The sequence below is a fragment of the Chiloscyllium plagiosum genome, chromosome 35 (genome assembly GCF_004010195.1).
Source record: "Chiloscyllium plagiosum isolate BGI_BamShark_2017 chromosome 35, ASM401019v2, whole genome shotgun sequence".
NCBI classification, from domain to species: Eukaryota; Metazoa; Chordata; class Chondrichthyes; order Orectolobiformes; family Hemiscylliidae; genus Chiloscyllium; species Chiloscyllium plagiosum.
In genome coordinates this window covers 3,670,404-3,692,326 of record NC_057744.1, presented here as the reverse complement: position 1 = coordinate 3,692,326, position 21,923 = coordinate 3,670,404, and the positions used below count along the sequence as shown (strand labels likewise).

Below are 21,923 nucleotides of genomic sequence, written 5' to 3'. Positions count from 1 at the left end.
ATCTTAGCCTGCTTGGCACACTCTCCTCATTCCTGAAGAAGGGCTCATGCCCGAAATGTCGATTCTCCTGCTCCTTGGATGCTGCCTGACCTGCTGCGCTTTTCCAGCAACACATTTTCAGCTGATCTCCAGCATCTGCAGACCTCACTTTCTCCTTGAATAAAGACACAGCCTTATGCTCCAGATGCTTCCATCTGTGAACCCATCCAGGGTGTGTCAGGGTAATACAGCATGAGGTTAAGCAGAGGAACACCATACCTGGAGAATGGCAGTAGGAGACGGGAGTGTTCCGGTTCCCGGACATCATGCTCTTCATCCTGGACGCCTCGGCTGGGTGGTTAAAACGGAAGAATGTTGACTGACCAAAGCATAGCATGCACCCTGAAAAACAGAAGGAGAGGGACAGCAAAGTCAGCGCCAGATAAAAACCCGAGAGAGCTGCGGATGCTGTAAATCAGAGACAGGAATAGAAATGGCTGGAAAAGTTCAGCGTGTCTGGCAGCATCTCTGGAGAGAAATCAAAGTTTACACTTGGCATTCTGAGTCAGAGTGACCTGACCCGAAATGCTAACTGTGATTTCTCTTCACTGATGCTGCCAGACTTGCTGAGCTTTTCAAGCGATTTCCATTAAAGTCAATCCCAGGCTATGCTCTGCAGATGGAGTGCGTTAAATGAGCCGTACATCTCAAACTTCCAATCAATCAAACCCAAGGGACAGTGCTTTTAATTTGGCTACAGAACAAACCGGTTAATTGTTTAATATAACATGATTCCATCTGTGCTTGTTGCAGACTATGGGAGGGATGGAGGTAGTTATTGAAGAAGGTCAAAGGGACGAACATAGAAATATAGAAAATAGGAGCTGGATTGGGCCATTCAGCCCATCGAGCCTGCTCCATATTCAACATGATCATGTCTGATCATCCAACTCAGTACCTTGTTGCTGCTCTCTACACTTTAATCCATTTAGGCCTTAGAACGATCTCTAATTCCTACACATTTAATGTTTTGTCCTCAGCTGTTTTCTGTGGCAGAGAATTCCACAGTCTCTGGGTGAAGACATTTCTCCTCATCTCAATCCAAAATGGTTTACCCCATATTCTTAATGTGGAGGAGCTAGTGTGGACTGGGCTGGACAAAATTAAAAGTCACGCCACAACCAGGTTATAGTCCAAAAGGTTTATCTGTAAACACTAGCTTTCAGAGCGCTGTTCCTTTGTCAGGTAGCTACCTGATGAAAGAGCAGCGCTCTGAAAGCTAATGCTTCCTAATAAACCTGTTGGACTATAACCTGGTGTTGCGTGATTTTTTAACTTTGCCCATATTCTTAGACTGACCCTCGGTTCTTGACTCCCCTGGTCATCAGGAACACCCTTCATGCATTTACCCTGTCTAGCCCTGTTTGAAATTTTGCAGATTTATATTAGAACCCCTTCAACAGTCTGTGTTTATTGGGGAATACAGGAGGCAAATTTCTTAACAAACTTCAGACTTTGTCACATCTTCAAATCAGACTGAATAATTTGCATTCCGGGTGAGTGACGTTTCACAGATCTGACGATGGTCAACAGGGAATCTGTTGCAGAAAGTCACTGGATGATCATTCAAAGTCACTCCTCCCCCACCCCAGGAGAAAACCATACGTTACTGACAGGCATAGAAACTCACACGGTTCATCATGTGGTGTAAGTGACTGGGCCTCAAATTTCTTGCCCTATTTAGCGCTGCAGTGTGTGTTCATAATATTGCCAAGCAGGAGCGAAAGCTCAAAATATTTTTTTTATTTTATAAAAGGACTGTCAAATAAAGAGTAAAAGTGCTCCAACATTTTCCTACAGCACTTAACATCTCATACAAATGAATGACATAGTCCACTAAACACTTTGTGGGAGCACTACATTCATTTTCTAAAAAGCTTGAAGTGTGAGTCACAGCTCTATATCATTCTGACGCACGCACTCCCGTCGCTTTATTAGCATTGAGCACTCAGTCCTTCAGACTTGACAACCATTCAGGGTCATCTGTCTGTGCACACAGCACGTTAAAACATCTTCACAACTGTAGTTAGTCCCTGGGCCAGTGCACAGATTACAAACAAATAGATTTGTTCAGTAGAAAACCATCAATAATTTGGAAATAAAAGGTTGGCACCACAGAAAGGGACCATCGAACTATGTGGAAACTAATATTTCTCAGGGACAAGCACCTTTTAATGTTCCTCTACGTTTTTCTATTCATTCCCAAAGTAGGCAGTTGAAGATTATCAGATCGACCATGATCTGAATGACAGGGCACATTTCTGGGCTGAATGGCTTTCCTCTCCTATGTTTTATGATTTTATAGTATCGATGCTCTTGAGAAAGTGGTGGTCAGCTGTCTTCCTAAACTGCTACAGTCCTTGGAGTGTAGGGATACCCACAGTTCTGACAGGGAGGGTGTACAAAGATATTGGACATGCTACACAGAAGGAAGGTGAAGTGATTACATTCCCAATTTGCTTGAATATTAACACTTCTTGAAAGTGATCCACTGGAAACCCACCACTACTGCCTTGTCAAGGTGACCGCAACTACACCCTGGATTACTTACCAGCAAAGTTCATGAGTAAGGACTGGCCAATCTCATCACAACTGGTGGAGGTAACAGGAAGTCTATTGCTGCATGTCATATAGCCAACCGACATGAACTGTGACAACGTTAACTGTCAGCCTCTGACAGGAAGGATGGGACCGCAGAAAGAGCACAGCATCCTCCCATAGCCTGATCTTGATCAAATCACAGAGACAGTCAGACTGTGTACTGTCCAGTCCCTCTACAGACACAGAGACAGTCAGACTGTGTACTGTCCAGTGCTTCTACAGACACAGAGACAGTCAGACTGTGTACTGTCCAGTGCCTCTACAGACACAGAGACAGTCAGACTATGTACTGTCCTGTCCCTCTACAGACACAGAGACAGTCAGACTGTGTACTGTCTAGTCCCTCTACAGACACAGAGACAGTCAGACTGTGTACTGTCTAGTCCTTCTACAGACACAGAGACAGTCAGACTGTGTACTGTCCAGTCCTTCTACAGACACAGAGACAGTCAGACTGTGTACTGTCCAGTCCCTGTCTAATCTGAATATTTTATGCGAGGGCAGATAAAGAATTAAATAAACGGTAAGTTGGATCTGGTCAAACTGAAAGTTTCAGGGATATACTAACATAAAGTAATTCCTCATTATTTACATCCGTGCTGTCCATCTGGTCGAACCCTGTGTTTATGTTTCACATGTGCATCCTCCATCCTATTCCACTTCACCCTATCCACCAGTCCTTCCATGGTTTTATCCCTCTTGTATTTATTAACACCCATTTAAACACATCGATGCTATTACCTCAACTATTGCCTGTGTGAGCAAGTTCCATAAACTCTATGGAGCGGTTTCTCCTGAATTCCTGTTTGTGAGGCGAGGTTACACTCGGAGGTCACAGCCAGCAAATACTTTCCTTCTTATCCAATCCCTCTGTATAAATAACACAGTCTGAGGGATCCAGTCATTTCACGGCTGTAAGTGGAATCTTGCTGTGCACAAATGGTTAGCAGCTTTAAACGTGTCCTGACACCTCGAGGTAGGCCTTGCCCATGAAGTTATCTGCACTTTTTAAAGGGGCAAGGAGATTAAGTCAATTTTTCTGCTGCTTTTCTAATGAAAGGCTTGTTTGTGAACACTGCAGGAATGGTCTTTCAATCAGACAAGGCTTATTTTGTGACTGTTGTGGCCTAGTTCAGAGTTGAGGTGATGCAGGGTAATGGTGATGGTGGGGGTGGTGGTCGGGATGGGGAGAGATAATAGGGAGAGAGCTGAAGATCAAAGTTTGGAATCATCTGTGTCTAGGTTTGACTTCCTCAAAGATCCAGTTAACCTCAGATTAATCAAAGTTGAGCTCCTGTGCACTAACCAGAAACATGCTTTCAGCTGATGTGAACGGTCCAGTTGCTTTTGATAATTCTGCAACAGCGCCTTGCTTGGCAGGCTGTTAGATTAATGCAGGAATCCTTCAGAGAATCTGCACACTTGACCTCATTCTCATCTCCATTTCATCACATCATCCAGACACGTCTCACTGGGACAGACCAAAAAAAAACTCGCTACAGACAGGAAGAGCATGTATTTATCTGGTTCCTGTTACAACTTTCAGGGTGTTTTATTTGAAGGGTGTTACAATACCTTGAGATCATGAAAGTTGCTATAACAATGCAAGATTTTTCTTTATTTCTTTCCGTTGGGAATTGTTGTAACCTAAATTCTTGTCTTTCACTGGCTTCTGGGCTCCTTACGTTTCCTCTTCATCTTCAAGGCATGAATCAAATTATTTATAAGCAGCTATAATACCTTATAAACAGTTTGCCGCACTTCAAAGATGTTAATCTGGATCACGGTCAATAGGAAACGTTCAAGAATAGCTCGAGGTGTTTAAAAAGCGTGCTCCTGTTGCTTGACAACCATAGGCTAAAGAAATGCCACAAGTCATCATCACAAATTATATTTACCAGTGGTCTTCTAGTTCTTCACCCTACATAAACTTTAGCTCATTAAAATCTCTACTGCTCATACCCTATCCTGCTTGCAGGATCTCTGACCAACACTAAATTCCAACAACAAAATTCCTAAAATTTTTCATTCCTGAGCTGAAATACCTCCACAGCCTCGCCCTCTCTCCGTCTCACAATCTCCCAAACTCTCTGTTCCTCTGCTCTCCAATAAGCATTCTTCACTCTCTTCATCCCATCATCAGTTCACCCAACTCCTCACACAAAAGGTCACATCATGATAATATTCCTAGACGTCTGACGGGGCCACCACTTATTGCTTACAGCTGCTGAAACCTTCATCCTTACCTTTGTGATCTCCGGACTCGACTACTCCAATATACACCTGGCTAGCCGTTCACCTTGCACCCGGCTTCAGCTTATCCAAAACTCTTCTATCCATAACCGAGCCCACAACAAGTCATGGTCTCCTATCACCTCTCTGCTCACTGTTAACGCCCAGCCCAGCAACAAACTTTGGGGCAGCATGGTGGCTGTGGGTTAGCACTGCTGCCTCACAGCGCCAGGGACCCAGATTCAATTCCAGCCTCGGGCGACTGTCTGTGTGGAGTTTGCACTTTCTCCCCGTGTCTGCGTGGGTTTCCTCCGGGTGCTCCCGTTTCCTCTCACAATCCAAAGATGTGCAGGTTATGTGAATTGGCCATGCTAAATTGCCCGTAGTGTTCAGGGGTGTATGTGTAAGTTAGGAGGAAAACGTAAAGTAATAGGGGAATGAGTTTGGGTGGGATACACTTCAGAGGGTTGGTGTGGACTTGCTGGGCTGAAGGGCCTGTTTCCACTCTGTAGGAAACTTCATTCTAATTCTCCATGTTCTCACAACCTTCCCTTCTCTGCAATCTCCTGCAGTACTACAAATCTCTGTGCTGTGTTTTTGGCCTTGTATCCAAATTTCACCACTCCTCCTCCTCCTCCTTGTGATCATGCCTTCAGCTACTCAGGGATGAAGGAAATCTGATTACTGCTTCAAGGAGCTTGGGTCACAAAAGGACTGAACAAGGCATTTATTTATTCCCTACAAGCTATAGAAAGATGTAGGGGAGGGCAGACAGTCACTTGAGCTTTCCTCCTTCAATCTCTGTTCTGATATGACATAATTGTGACCATGCTACTGAGCATGTCTGTAAGGAACTATGGTTAAACCATAGATATAAATAGCCCTTTACTTTATAGGTGCCTGGATCTCAGTTCGAGAATTTCCTCCCTAAACCTCTCCATCTCAAATCTCTTCCATTATGATACTACCATTTTATCTCAGAATTTGATCACTTTATCTGAATACACCTTCTTCTGTAGCTTTGAGTCAAATCGAGCACGTTCCTTGGAAGCTTCCAAAAATACTCTTGTGATAATGACTCGACAATCCATCTATAGTAACATTTGTTGAACAAGGGTACTTAAGAAAATGCTTCTTTGAAACAGAATGGTTGAATTTTCTCCACTGAGCGGGGGCCTGGCCTATCTGAAAGATGACATCCCCTGAAGTGCAGCCCTCCCTCAGCACTGTCCTGGGGGCCTTGATCACATTCTCCAGTCTCTGAATTGACACTTGAAACTACCACCTCTGATTCAGCAGTAAACGTGCTACCCACAAGACTGATGTGAGAGTCATACCTGGTACAAATTGAGAACTGGGTTCCCTGTATTATAACACCAGAGACATTTCACAGGCCATTTGTCAGCTATAAATACCTTGGGTTGGCCTGAACTAGTGAAAAGTACAAAAAATATAAGGTGCTACATTTTCTTTTAAATACCATCTCATTTTCAGTCTGGAAAATGAGGGTTATTCTTTTAAAACTATTTCAGAATGTCAAGAATTAAACATTATAGATCTACAAGAAGACAATGTATTTGACTCATGAACCACTCCCCCCTCCTCCACCCTCCCTCCCCCAACCAAGGAACTTGGCTCCCTCACTGAAATGTAAAATCCCACACTGAAAACCAAACCCTATTGCTGTTTCCATCAGCATCAGAGCATCATTTTGAGGTGGAGTGTGTTACCAAGGAGACTGGTTGAGATACTTCGGAAAATGGAGACATTTAAAAATACCAGGAGTACCCCATTCGGCCCTTTGACACCACTCAAACTGATCGTCCAGCTCAGTCACCTGTTCCTGCTTTCTCCCACACATCCTTTGATCCCTTTATATGTCTAGCTCCTTCTGGAAAACATTCAATGTTTTGTTTTGCTGCCTCACAGCGCCAGAGACCCGGGTTCAATTCCCGACTCAGGCGACTGACTGTGTGGAGTTTGCACATTCTCCCCGTGTCTGCGTGGGTTTCCTCCGGGTGCTTGGGTTTCCTCCCACAGTCCAAAGATGTGCAGGTCAGGTGAATTGGCCATACTAAATTGCCCGTAGTGTTAGGTAAGGGGTAAATGTAGGGGTATGGGTGGGTTGCGCTTCGGCGGGTCGGTGTGGACTTGTTGGGCCGAAGGGCCTGTTTCCACACTGTAATGTAATCTAATTTAATCATTTTCTGTGGCAGAGAATTCCACAGGCTCCCCACTCTCTGGGGGAAGACATTTCTCCTCATCCCAGTCCTAAATGTATCCTTAAATTGTGACCCCTGGTCCTGCACAATTTTGTTCAATGACCTCTATAATGTTTCTTCCTTTGTATCAGTTTTATTCCGGGAGACAGCCATATAATCCTAGCAATCCAACATGATGGGAATCAGGTACAAAGATACCTCAGTGGGGATGGCAGGGGCTGATGGGCAGACAGCAGACTCTGGAGGACAAGCACGAGCTACAGGGAGGAGACACACAAGTTGATATTGGAGAAGAATGCGGTCATCTTATACGAAGAGCTTTCTTCATTAATTACTGAAGGAGATGTATTCGACCATGCCCACTGAACCCGGAGGACTTGACGATAACTGAGTGATGACGTTGACTAAACAATATGGGAGGCTGATAAAGTAACTCACCAAGGCTTCTTTATCAGCACCTTTAGAACCCGTGGGACCTTTACCATCTCGGAGGACGAGGGCAGCAGATACATGAAAATACCGCCACCTACAAGTTCCCCCCCCAAACCACTCGCCAGCCTGAATTGGAAATATACTGTGTTCCTGCAGTGTCGCTGAGTCAAAAATCCTGGAATTCCCTCCCTGAGGAGATGGTGGGCGTTCCCACACCCCCAACAGCTGCAGCTGCTCATGAAAGCAGTTCATCGCCAGGAGATTAACAAAGAGCAGTAAATGCCGGCCCAGCTAATAACACGCACATTGTATGAACAAATAAATAAATAAATATAAAACAGAGAGCATCCAAATTCTGCTGTATTTAGTGACTCACAGCAAGTTCCATTTCAACTGTCACCTTGGCAGTGCTCACTAGACAGCACAGTGGCTCAGTGTTTAATACAACTGCCTCACAGTGCCAGGGACCTAGGTCCAATTCAACCCTTGGGTGACTGTCTAGTGAAGTTTGCACATTGTCCCTGCATCTGCATGGGTTTCCTCCAGGTACTCTGGTTCACTCTTGCAGTCCAAAAATGTGCAGGTTCAGTAAAGGGCCCCTTCTCACACTGTAAGGATCCTATGATCACTGACCTATGTTGGCTCCTGGTCTAACAGGCCTCAATTTTAAAATTCCTCCATGGCCTTGCTTCCTCTAATCGTACAACTTGGGGGATATATCGGTGCTCCTCTAATGCCAGCCTTTTGTCCATCTCCCTCAACACACAACACTGGCAGCCATGCTTTCAGGTGCCAAGGCACTAGCTCAGGATTGTTTCCTTCAATCTCCGTGCCCCCATTACAATCTGAACACGAACCTCTTTTATCAAGATTTGTCATCAGTGACGATGGTCCCTTTCCCAATGAATCAGGACACACCCCAAACATAACAGGAAGCTGCTGGTGCTCATGTCGAATGCATCTCAGGACTAGGGTCTCTTGTGGTGCAGTGGTAGTGAATCGACCTCTGGACCAGGTGTGTAATAACATAACTCCATAGGTGTGTAATGACATAACTTTGAACAGGCTGATTAGAAATATCTAAACCGTGGGACAAGCTCACCCCCATTTCAGGGAAGTGATTAGGAAAAGGAAGCAGACTGGAGTTTGCATTGATCTGTGAAATGCAAATAAACAGTTTGGGGAAGACAGCTGGTTTCCTCCTTCAGTAACCAGATGACTAGCAATTTGACAACTTGTCATAATACTTTGTAATGTGGTTTGGTGTCCAATTTCATACGGATGGAGCACCTCAAAGGTGCTATCTAAATACATGTTGCTGTTGATAAACACAGCTTCCAGGGAACACCAACACCAACACCCACCAACAACAAACTAGTTTTAGGTTCTACAGAAATTCAAAACTGAATAATAAAGACATAATTTAAGGTTTGAAAGAATATTATAAACCCAACTTCTGATCATTTACAAGTTACAACTTACTCTCCAATGTCAACAGGTGTGAAGCTTGAAAAGCACATCTGGGGGATGCTGTCTGACCTGCTGAGCTTTTCCAGCTCCACATCCACTGACTCTGGCTTCCAGCATCTGCAGACCTCCCTGTTTCCCATTTCCTCTCCAATGTAGCGTGGATCTGACTAGCTGTCTCATTGCTGCATCGTACAGCACCTACTTAGATTCACTGGCTTTGCCCGAATGCTTGTGTAAAATGATATTAATCAACATTGGTTCTCACTGAACCACAGAAAGCACTGAAACGCTTGGGATTCAGTGACAGGTTCCATCATACTGTCAGAGTTACTGCCATTAATCTCGGAACTTTCACCCTCTGAGTCCATAGCGGGATAAGAGAGAGATCCCCAAACAGATCGTATATCTGCTGCATGTCAATAGATTTCTAGATTTACTGCTGGCTGAATTGGTAACACATTATTTGTTCTGACATTATTCATTCTGAATGATAATGCTGATAACTCCTTTCAGCCCCTCCAACGTGTCAATATTTACAAGGGAGCCCCTGGAATGCCAGTGAGACAAGGACAAGAACATCAAAGATGGTCCCGGAAGTTGGATGTACATTGTCTACTTAAGACCCTGGGTATAAATTGGCCTCGCAACAACACAAACAACGAAGGGTTGGACAGGACTGATCAGAGATGGATACAGGATACTGCGACAGAGAGACAATGGAGACTGGTGGGTGACTCACTTCAGCTCCTGGACATCTCCCAGTAACTCAAGCACTGAGCAGGTACAAAACAGAAATCAATAGGTTTCTGGTGACTAAAGACATTAAGGGATATTGAGATAGTGCAGGAAAGTGTCACTGAGGAGATAATTATCTATCTCAATGACCTGAATGACCATGTCCTGTTGCTATGTTCTACCACAACTCTCTGGGGTAGAAAATTCCCAAGATTCCCCACCTACTAAGTGAAGATATGGTGACTCAGTGGATAGCACTGCTGCCTCACAGTAATGGGGACCAGAGTTTGATCCCAGTCTCGGGTGACTGTGTGGAGTTTCGACATTCTCCCCGTGCCCATATGATTTCTGCCAGGTGCTCTGGTGTCTTCCCACAATCCAAGGATGTGCAGATTAGGCTGGATTGGCCATGGGAAATTACCCACAGTATCCAGGGATGTGCAGAACGATTAATGTAAGAACAAACAATGCTTACCAACTCAGCCAGCAGTAAATCTAGATATATGCAGCGATATATGATCTGCTTGGGGATCTCTCTCTGATCCCGTTATGGACTCTAGGGTGACAGTCCCAGGATTAATGGCAGTGTCTCTGACAGTGTGATTGAACCTGTCACTGAATTTCTAGTGTTTCTGTGGTTCAGTGAGAACCCATGATGATTAATAGATTAGCCATGGGAAATACAGAATTACAGGGAGAGTGTAGGGGTCTGGGTGGGGTGCTCTGTGATGGGTAAAATGGCCTCTTTCTGCATCATAAAGATTCTTCCATATAACATTCTATTCTATATAAGAAACAATGTGGCCTGCAGTGAAAGATATTGTGATGGATCAGGCCTGGGGGTGGAGTCTTGTTGCCTATTATCCAGTAGTGGACCAGAGGAACAGACTCTCACACTAATTCGATGAGGCCCCAATTCCCTGGGATGGGAGAGTGTGGGTTTGGAGTCACTATGGGTCTGTTAACATTTATATGGGTGTCTCCAGGTGGGACCATTGGAACACACCCTGAGTAATGAAGTATTCCAGTTCATGTCTGCTGTGTGAGGTAAGATTGGCTGAGGCATAACAGGCAATATTAGTTGAATGGCCTGTACAGTGAGTTTATTTAAATGTATTAGCCCCTAAGGCATAGTATCTGTCAGGGAGTAGTTACACACCATAAAATAAAATCAACAAGCAAATCGATGTTGAGGAAAATCAATGTTTCAGTGTAGAAATCTCCAGACGAGGTTCTGTGATGTCTGTGAGTATATGAGGGCACGGAGAATGAGAAAAGTTAATTGGACCCTTTCAGACCTGTCCTACGGTTCAGATTAATACAAACCCTGTCACTCTCTCTTCCCCAGACACTGAGCCCAGTCACCCCTCAGGAATTCTGAACAGGAGGGAATCTCATCACAATAAGGCATAGATGATGCATCAGCGTTCCCCTGACTGTCCAGGACTCGGGTCGCAGTCTGAGGGGAACGAGTTAGGATGAGATGAACAAAGTTTGCTTCATGCTCAGGACGGTGAGTCTATGGAACTATCCATCTCAGGGAGCTGTAGATGTTCATTCACTGAATATGTTCAAGACTCTGACTTTTGTAGGGAACCATGAGATATGTGTGGATTGTGTAGCCAAGTGGGTTTGAGAAAGAAGATCAATGGTGGTTATGTTAAATAGTACAGTACGTTCAAGGAGCTGAAAGCCAGACTCCAGTTGCTGTTCTCTATTTCCTGTTGAGTTCAGAGTCTGCCCCTTTTCTTCTTTGAACATCTCAGCTCATTCTGCATTTAGCACATGGTGTTTAAATATTGTCCCATATATACTCTTCCTGATACATCTTTCTTTAGGAGCTTCTCAATGCAGCTTTGTCAGAAATGTTCAGGATTTACAGTACCCAGAAACTAAAGAATCTGGGTGATTTCTGGGGCTCCTTTTTCTTTCTGTTTCAAAAGAAAAATCACAGCATGCAATGATATACTTGTGTTATTGAAATGTAAAAGTGTAACTGTTATCTAAATCACAGTTCTGGATTCTGGCTGTTTGAAGATCTCCGCTGTGTTTATTTACACGGATATCTACGACACATAGTCATCTCCAGACACAGCCTGTGCTTAAACTGCCACAGTGCAGAGAGCCTGGGTTACGTGATAACATCGAGATACTTGACTCATTTGTATGTTGAGCTTCTGAAAGGGATATCACCATAAGGAGCAGAAGTAGGCCATTCAGCCCATCGAGTCTACTCCACCATGCATTGGCTGATCTGATTGTCCTCAATTGTATTTTCCTGCTTTTTCCTCATTACCCTTGACTCCCTTACTCACTAAAAATCTGTCTCAGTTATGAACACTTAACCCAGCCTTGGCAGTCCTCTGTGGTAAAGAATTCCTCTGAGAACTCAAAGAGATAAAGTCCGTCTTGAGTGATCCCTGACTTGGAGGGGATGCACTCTGGTCCTAGACGCTCCCACAAAGGGAAAGAAATCTCTTGACATCTTCCACATCAGGTCCACGTAGAGTCCTGGATGTTTCAATAAGGTCACCTCCTATTCCCCTCACAAGCCATCACTACAGTATGATAAGATAACCATTGCCGGTCTCAGCTGTAGCAACTCTCCACAGTCTCCAAGTGGTCTAACACTCAACCTCCTCCCTCCATCCCCCTACATCCTAGAAATGAGCCCCTGCACCTTGTCATTCAACGTGTTCTCATCTTTGAGTGGGAGGCTTTTTTTTAAATTACTGAGGAGCTCTTTCCCTGACCTGCTAAAGATAGCATCACTCACCCAATAGACAGCACCAAACCAAGGCAAGCCCCCTTTTCTGGTAAAACACAGCAGCAGAAAGAACAAGTTCAACAAAAACAAAGTGTACAAAGCGCAGAATTCCAGACAGAAACATTACCCTCTGTGATTAGCATTCCTGGGAGTTCCACTTCACAGACAATCTCTCACATTTAGATGGTGGCTTTGATCTGTGAAAACATCTGCAGGCACTCCATGGACGCGCATTAAATTGTGACACCAATCTACAACCAGTAGGTGCGAAGACTGGTCACCAGAAATTTGGTCAAAGAGATAGATTTTAAATCCTGATGAAGGGCTTTTGCTCGAAACGTTGATTTTCCTGCTCCTCGGATGCTGCCTGACCGGCTGTGCTTTTCCAGCATCACTCTAATCTTGACTCTGATCACCAGCATCTGGTGACCAGAAGTTTGATCAATTTTAAAGAGCACTTTAACCTCAAGGCTGAGCTTCAATTAAATTGAATTGGATTAAATTTATTATCACATATCCTCAACTCGGTACACGGTGAGAAGTTGAGACAATGAAACTTACAGTGCCACCTCAGTTACGAAGATACAGAGGCATTATTTTCTTAGTTACAAGGTCTTAGAAAATAGGGAACTAAAAAGTCCAGCATTTCAGAAATCAAAGCTGTTTCTGCTGGTGTTCCAAAAATTGAACGGAATCAAGATCCTTACGGTGGGTGTGGGAAGAATGTTTCCTCTTATCGGTGACTCGAGAACTAGGGGCTAACTGTTGTAATAGAAAGGGTCACTCTTTCAGAACTGAGATGATGTGAAATATACACTTCAATCATGTGACACCCCACTGTTCAAAACTCCAGTGAAGAGATACCCAGTTTTTCTCTGAAGACAACCCACTCATTCCAGCTATCATAAGACTATAAGACATAGGAGTGGGATTAAGGCCATTCAGCCCATCGAGTCCACTCCACCATTCAATCATGGCTAATGGGCATTTCAGTGCCACTTACCGCACTCTCCCCGTATCCCTTAATTCCTTGCGAGATTAAGAATTTATCAATCTCTGCCTTGAAGACATTTAACGCCCCGGCCTCCACTGCGCTCCGTGGCAATGAATTCCACAGGCTCAAGCTCCTTTGAACTGTCTCCAACACGGTTACACCCTTCCTTAAATAAGGAGACCAAAATTCAACTGGTTCCATTAGACAAGAAAGCTGTTGCCTTGACCATCACCATCAGTCACCAGACCACAGTGTTGACTGTGGGAACTTGATGCGCATGACACAGATTAGATTCCCTACAGTGTGGAAATAGGCCCCTCGGCCCAACAAGTCCACACCGACCCTCTGATGCACCTAACACTATGGACAATTTAGCAAGGCCGATTCACCTGACCTGCACATCTTTGGATTTGGGGAGGAAACCGGAGCACCCGGAAGAAACCCACGCAGACACGGGGAGAATGTGCAAACTCCACACAGACAGTTGCCCGAGGCTGGAATCAAACCTGGGACCCTGGCGTTGTGAGGCAGCAGTGCTAACCACTGAGCCACCATGCTCAGTGGTTAACATGGCTATCAATAGAACATAGAACATAGAACAATACAGCACAGAACAGGCCCTTCGGCCCACGATGTTGTGCCGAACATTTGTCCTAGCTTAAGCACCCATCCATGTACCTATCCAATTGCCGCTTAAAGGTCACCAATGATGCTGACTCTGCCACTCCCACAGGCAGCGCATTCCATGCCCCCACCACTCTCTGGGTAAAGAACCTACCCCTGACATCCCCCCTATACCTTCCACCCTTCACCTTAAATTTATGTCCCCTTGTAACACTCTGAAATGTTTCCTAATTTACAGTATTGCTTAAAATGTCTTAGATATTAAGTGCTCTGGAACACCCTCCTGCTGTGGAAGCACCATATAAATGCAATGTATTTCCTTTGACATTTAATGGCTCTTCGAAGTGGGATAGCAAACCATTATTCTGCATCAAACTGGAACAAAACCGGGGCGAAAGGCATTCAATATGCAGCTCCTTCTCCAGGGGGCACTGGGGATATTGCTTGACCAGTGACTCTCAACATGCCAAGTATGAATTATGACAAAAGCTTAAGACTTTATAAATGGAAAACAAAATTCTCATTCCGGTTTTCCACTGGGAAGGGATTAGAAGCCACTCCAGAGGAGTTAGGCTGGCACATTCCTAAGCTTTGCACCAGCTTCCTGTTTGGGTCTTGGACTGACTTTGACTTGAGTTCTGAACATTGTGCTGACCAGATGCTTAGTGTTTTGTTTGATATTCAGTAACAGACAAGTCCCAAAGGAAGGAAGCTTTCTGGGGCTAATTGATTCGCTTGATCATATCTTGAATTACACCATTTGATGCTTCGCCCCTCTCTTATCTCCATTCGTGTCGCATAAACGTTGATTTTTTTTTTGATGATCTGACAGAGGCTGACTGCTCCCTCTCTCACACTGCATGAGTGATCCTGAGCAACCATTCATCTCTGAAGTGCACCATGACTTGCCCTTAGCCACACAGGCAGGGGTAGATTTAAATATAGAACATTACAGTGCAGTACAGGCCCTTCAGCCCTCGATGTTGCGCCGACCTGTAAAACCAATCTGAAACCTATCTAACCCACACTATTCCATTCTTGTCCATATGCCTATCCAATGACCTTAACATTGGCAAATCGACTAATGTTTTGAACTGGTGTGTACACACACATTTTCCAGGAAAAAGAAACACTTGATCAATCGAACCAAACTCTGGAGTGGTCATTTATGAAGTGGGGAGAGCATTAGTAAGGGCTTTAGTGAGGCCACATCTGGAGTACTATGCACAGCATTGATCTTCTTATTTAAGGAAGGAGATAACTGTATTGGAAGCAGTTCAGAGACAAATAGCTGGAGTGGGTGGGTTATCTCATGAGTAATGGTCAGACAGATCAGGCTTGTATCTGCTGCAGTTTAGGGTGTAAGACGTGACTTGATTGAAACATATCAGATCCTGAGGGATCCTGAAAAGGGTGCATGTGCAGAGGATGTTTCCTGATAGAAGTATCTTGAGCTAGGGGTTACTGTTGAAAAGTATGGGCTCACCTACTTAAATTGTCTGCTTCTATAGCTCTCCATCTCTCTATTCTCCTTCCTTACGATGCTTCTTAATGTCGTTCTCTTTGACCAATGGCACCAGTTCCAATAACAGACCAGGAACCAAAGCTCTGCTCTTCCCTGCGCCATGGACTTCATTGAATCTCTGGGTTATGACCTTCTTTTCAAACGTGCTCATGTAGAGCTGGATCTGTTCTGGACACCCACCCATGGTCAAACCTGACAGTCCGCGGATACAGGGATGAATCCTGTACCCTCACTGTGCAGGGATCACTCACCAGACTCAATTTAGAAGGAGTGTGATTTGTACCATTTCATCACAAGCTCACCTCCCTTGAGAAACAGAAACCCTAATCAGATGGAATTTATGCACGGCTAATTCATTTCAACAGACTGCAGACCAACTAATTAACCTAGCAATAACCGGTCATCCCTTTTGAAGGTGTGTGTGTTTTCTTTTAAACAAGAAATTGTATTGAAAAGGTTTCAGCAGCAGTGTTGTGAAATGCCAGATGAGAGAACACATTTGTCATTTCAATCACTGTCTGGTCTGAAATAAACCAAAACAGAAAGTGCTAGAGAAACTCAGCAGTTCTGGCAGCATCTGAGGAGAGAGAAACCAAGTTAACATGTTGGGTCCAGCAACGCTTTATCAATGCCTGGTCTCCCTGTCAGTGAATTGCTGCCGTGCATCTAGTAGATGGTGCACCCTGTGTTAATGCGCTGCTTGAAACTTGACAGTGTCTGAGGAGGTAATGGTAGACCAAAGATCAGTTTTGATGTTAAACACCCACACTTGGGGAAAGCAGTTCTCATTTCTAAGCCCTCCTCTGACCCAGTTCACCCACACTTGCCAGCTCCCCATGCATTTGCAGGAGTTCCACAGAGAAGCCTTTGAACGATCAGCTTGTTTTCCACAGCCCAGCCCTGACCAGAAGAAACAAGACAAGTCCAGTCTGGCTAAACAGCCCATTCTCACCCATCAGCAAAGTCATGGAAGACCTCATCAACAATGAAGGTGTCTAAAATGCTCTGCAGCAACTGGCCAAGTCTCTTTTAACAGAACCTTCCAAACCCACCACCTCAATCATCAAGGAGGACCAGGGGAGTGGATGTTATGGAAACACCATCATCTGCAAGTTGCCCCATTCTGACTTGGGAACATATCACCATCGCTTTGCTTTTGCTGGGTTGGAATCCTGGAAGTCTCTCACACATTGGGATGTTCCTATAGCCTTGAAGTGACTCAAAAACACAGCTCAGTACCACCTCCTGCAGGGCAACGAGGGTATAAGGACCTGACTGAAACACCCACATCTGGTGACAGAATTTAAAAACCCCCTCCAGTCTGGATCTCAGGATGAGAAAAGGCTGAGCCTTTGTTGGAAATTAGGAGTTGGAATTTTTCTTCCTTTCACAGTGCAGTGGGTGGTGGGAAAAATTAGATTTAGCTCAAAACACAATCATCAGGCTAGACAGATGTCCACTCAGTCTGGTTCTTCATGCTACCATGTGGACTGTGGACAGGTTACCCTCGCTGCACACCCCCCCCCCCCATTGAGAGGTGGGGACACACTGAACTAGCTGAAGTTTCCCTCAGTCAGAATTATGTCCACCTAAATTCACCGACCGACAGAAAACTCAGTCACTTTCTGAGTAAATCAGCAAAACTGCACAACTCCCACCAAACAGCCCTTGGTTACTGTTACAACATGTAGGAAAACAAAAAAAACAGAGTTAGGCTCAATTTGAAGATTCTTTTACTCAAGGGCATCACATTAACAATCCCATGAGTAAAGGAAACCAGAACCGAAGGAACCACAAATTCCATTGATGGAGAGAATCAAACCAAAGCTTATGGATTAGACATGGAACGCCATCATCAAGAAATCTCACTCCGAGTAAATTCTGACATTTTCAGACATTGTTTCTGGGGTTAGTTAGCTCTGACGGCTGCTGTGTGAAATGCAGAGTATTGCCAACACTATCAATTCAGTTTTGTACCAGCTAAAACCACCACGATGGTCTCATCGGAGGCAGGATAACCCTCAGGTTAAATCACCACCACCTGTCTCTCTCAGTCTCCCATGAGAGAGTGGGACTGTGGCACTTGGCTTGACACCTACATTTATATTTTCATTTAAACCTCAATTTTAAACTCTTGAAGATTAAAGAAATACAATAACTTGAACTTTTATATGCAGGTGGAATTTGATAAAGCTGACTCATTCAGCAGCCGTTTTTAACATCGGATTCTTTTGTTCATTGGTCTGGCTTCAGTTTGATTGAACCCATCTTGGTCTGTTGGGCATCTGAGACTGTTTTTCCGTTTGATCTGTGATTGGGGCTCCTCATTGCTACCATTCATGCAGATTACATAGCTCAAAGCCTCAGAGAAACTCTCAGTATCATCATACTGGACAACGACACACAAAAAACAACTCCTTCGCACAACATCAGGAGTTTTAGCTCACATATTTAAATGTGTGCTTCCAATTAAACCTGTTGGACTATAACCTGGTGTTGTGAGGTTTTTAACTTTGTATACCCCAGTCCAACCCCGGCATCTCCAAATCATATTTAAATCAAGATCTGTCATATGAGGAATGTACAGACAGAGAGAGGGAGACAAAAAAGGAGGAAGGACAAAGACATACAGAGGGGGAAACAGTGCAAGTGACAAGGAGAAAGATGTGAGAGACAGAGGCTGGGGAGAGAAACAAAGATGGTTTAAATATCAGAGTAACAGTCCAAGGGAGATTGAGGCAGAGACAGAGAAAGAGTTACAGAGAGTAAAAGTGAGAAAATACAGAGAAAGAAACATGAAACATTGGTGCATGCACACACACCTTTACACAGAGATACAGACACACATATAGTGACATGCAAGATGAGACACACACCCAATTAAGTATACACACACACACACACATAAACATAAAGACTCTCAGAGATGCACACAGAAACCTAGGCATACAGATGTCTGCATACAAAGAGTTAAACCCATTTAAACAGTCTCACAGCACAAGTATACTGACATACACACAAACACTACAAATGCAGGCAGGCACAGAGAAACACAAGGCAGACACAGTCAGGCATGCACAGAAACAAAGAGAGCAGTGAGAAGCTCACATTAAATAAAATGGAGACAGACACACAGACATATGTGGGGACAGGAGAGGCCACACAAACAAAGACAGTGAGACCCACACAAAGAGAAAGAGAAAAACACAAAGGAACAAAGAGGGGCGGACACAGGGACTTGTAAATCTATCAGAACACTCACCTTTCTCCTGGCTCCAATGGTAATGCTGACAGCACAGGCCACCCCTGCTCAAGTTAAACCCTCCGTTAACCTCAGTCCCAAAGAGGTCAGAGCTGTGCTTCTGAATTCAAATCCATCCCAGTATTTCTTTGGAATATTGCCTCGTCCTCCCCGCTCACTTTGCAGGATTGAGTGGTAAATGCTGAGAGGCACACCAACTTGTTCCAGACAGGAGTAATTTCAGTGACACAGCTTTTGTGACAGGATGAGATTGTGTGTGTGTGAGAGAGAGCTGGTTAAAGGGGAGGGGGAGGTGGCTGGTCGTGGTGAGGGAGCTGGGAATGAGGGGGAGGGGGAAGGAAATGTAATGGAAGCTGTAGCTGATTCTATTGGAGGGCTGTGCTTCCCAGTTCACAGAGCAGAGCGGCTAGCATTCCTCTCTGTTGGTATGAGCTAGGCAACGATCCAGTTTCATTGCCACTGACCTCACTGAAGATCTCCTCCCACTCTAAAAGCACTCCAGTTATCTCCCTCCTTCATCCTCACCCTACCGCAACACTATTTAAAAATAAACTGTTGCTCTTTAGACAAGAGCAAAAGGGAGACACGAACAGGCAGAGAGAGACTGACGGAGAGAGATACAGATATGGATAGAGAGAAACTTAGCCATAGATAGATAGAGAGAGAGAAAGAGGGAAAAGCAGAAGAACGCAAGAACAACACAGAGAGAGTCATGAGCCAAAACACACACAGAGTGACAGAGTTCCTGGTATATATACACACACACACAGACACACAGACACACACACAAACTCCCACATACACACTCACACACACATACACACTCCCACACACATATACACACACACATACACACACACTCACACACATACACACACTCTCACACACACTCACACACACATTGACAAACTCACCCAGACGCACACTCACCCAGACACACACACACACACACACATACACACACTCACACACATGCACACACACACAAACATACACACACTCTCTCACACAGACACACACTCACAGACACACACACTCTCAAACAGACAGACAGACACACACTCTCTCACACACACAGACACACACACAGACATACACAGACACACAGACACACACAGATATTCAAAGAATTCATAAGAAACTGCCTCACTCCCAGAGATATTCATAGACAGACTAAGAGACACAGAGAGACAGAAGTAGTTTGGGATTATGGTCGGTGTGGACTAGTTGGACTGAAGTGTGTTTCCATGCTGTACGACTCCAGGAGAGATATGACCAACTGAGCAATACAGTAGCAATACAGAGACGTGCACAGAGGCAGATACATAAAAGACTGAAGAAGATACAGATCAAGAGATACACAGAGGCTGAGAAGGACCCACACACAGGATAGGTATACAGGTACAGAGACACAAACACACAGATAGAGAGAGCCACGCAGACTTCTCAATGCACAGAGACATAAATGGAGATGTGCAAAAAGAGGCAGGGCCCAGACAGAGAGAGACAGACACAGAGAAAATGTACAATGAGGGAAACTCCTTTAGATACTTTCCCAAAATTGGAAGAATGCTGTTAACTGCCTGTAGAATTAATGATACAACAAAAGGATGTTTCCAGGGTAACCTGTCCTCTGACTAGACACACACAGATATGCTATTTTGTGGTGAGCCACGCAACTGGAAGGTAATAATTTGTCGAGGAGTAACCTGATTACTCACTCGTGAGGGAAGCTTCCTTCGAGACATCATCAGAGGAATCGACTGTTTCTACAGACTCTGTGAACCCAGAGGATGTGACAGAGTCACTGAAGCAGCTACAGGCTGCGAGTTTCAGAAACTGGAAATATTGTGACAATAACGTGGATATTTCCCCTTCACTGGGGGATGGAGGGATTGGTTTTTTTTCTCTCTCATTTTCCAAGCCTAACCTCATGCCGATGGTCATTCTTCCAATGACAGACCAGGCGGTGAGCCGCATACACAAGTGACATTCTGAGGAAGGATCATTCAGTTTCTCTCTCCACACATGCTGAGTTTCTCCAGCAACGAACATGGATAGCAGTGAGCTGAGGGATGCGTAGGTTAAGTTATTATATTGTACATTAGGATTAAACCTCGGCATAACATCGTGGGCCAAAGGGCCTGTTCTGTGCTATACTTTTCTATGCTCGAATTTCTGTCTTTGGTTCACAACCCATGAGCTTCCAGACTACAAACCACCGTCAGTGTCACTCAGCTAGTAGCAAACAGAGAACCAAGAGGAGGCCATTCAGCCCTTCCAGTCTGTTCCACTGGTCAATGCAATCATTGTTTACCTCCTTCCTAACTCCCTCTACCCGGTTGGCTTCTGTAACCTGAACATCTTTCCTCATCAACACTCCATCAATTTTCAGATTTTCCCATTTCAACCAAAAGCATTTTTCTTGGAGAGGAGAAAGGTTCTCCCATTTCAACATGACCTGACATTACCTCTGAGGGGCTGACCTTTGTCTGGTTAAGGGTTTTTTTTTTTGCCTTTTAGCCCTGGACCATCCCATCAGCGTCAAATGATTTACCGAGGGACAAACAGAAGTTGCTGGAAAAGCTCAGCAGGTCTAGCAGCATCTGTGAAGAGAAATCAGAGTTAATGCTGACCAGACCCGAAACGCTAACTCTGATTTCTCTCCAGAGATGCTGCCAGAACTGCTGAGCTTTTCCAGCAACTTCTGTTTCTGTCTCTGATTTACAGCAACTGCAATTCTTTGGGTTTAAATTGACTGAGGGATCAATTTCACCAGCAGCTGCAATCCAAAAGGCAGCCTGTCAGTGGCAGCACTGAGCCATTGAGTCTACAGGAATTGGGAGTGGGAGTGGGATTGGGACTGGGGATTGGGACTGGGGAGTGGGAGTGAGAAGTGGGGACTGGGGAGTGGGAGTGAGAAGTGGGGACTGGGAGTGGGATTGGGTTTGGGATTCGGAGTGGTATTGGGAGGGGGATTGAGATTGGGACTGGGAGTGGGGATTGGGATTGGGACTGGG

The 21,923-nt window shown here is 44.7% G+C and overlaps 1 protein-coding gene across 21 annotated transcripts in view; it reads right to left on the bottom strand.

The window, feature by feature from the left end:
• Nucleotides 1-21,923, bottom strand: part of phldb1b (pleckstrin homology-like domain, family B, member 1b) — a 372,433-nt gene that overhangs the window by 181,044 nt on the left and 169,466 nt on the right. For 20 of the 21 annotated variants that reach the window (XM_043676461.1, XM_043676462.1, XM_043676471.1 and 17 more), the window contains exon 5: nt 259-381. In XM_043676461.1, coding sequence (XP_043532396.1) covers nt 259-381 — 123 coding nt within the window. Of the gene's footprint in view, nt 1-258; nt 382-18,903; nt 19,371-21,923 lie in introns of those variants that run through there. The other variant, XM_043676481.1, reaches the window with a different exon arrangement.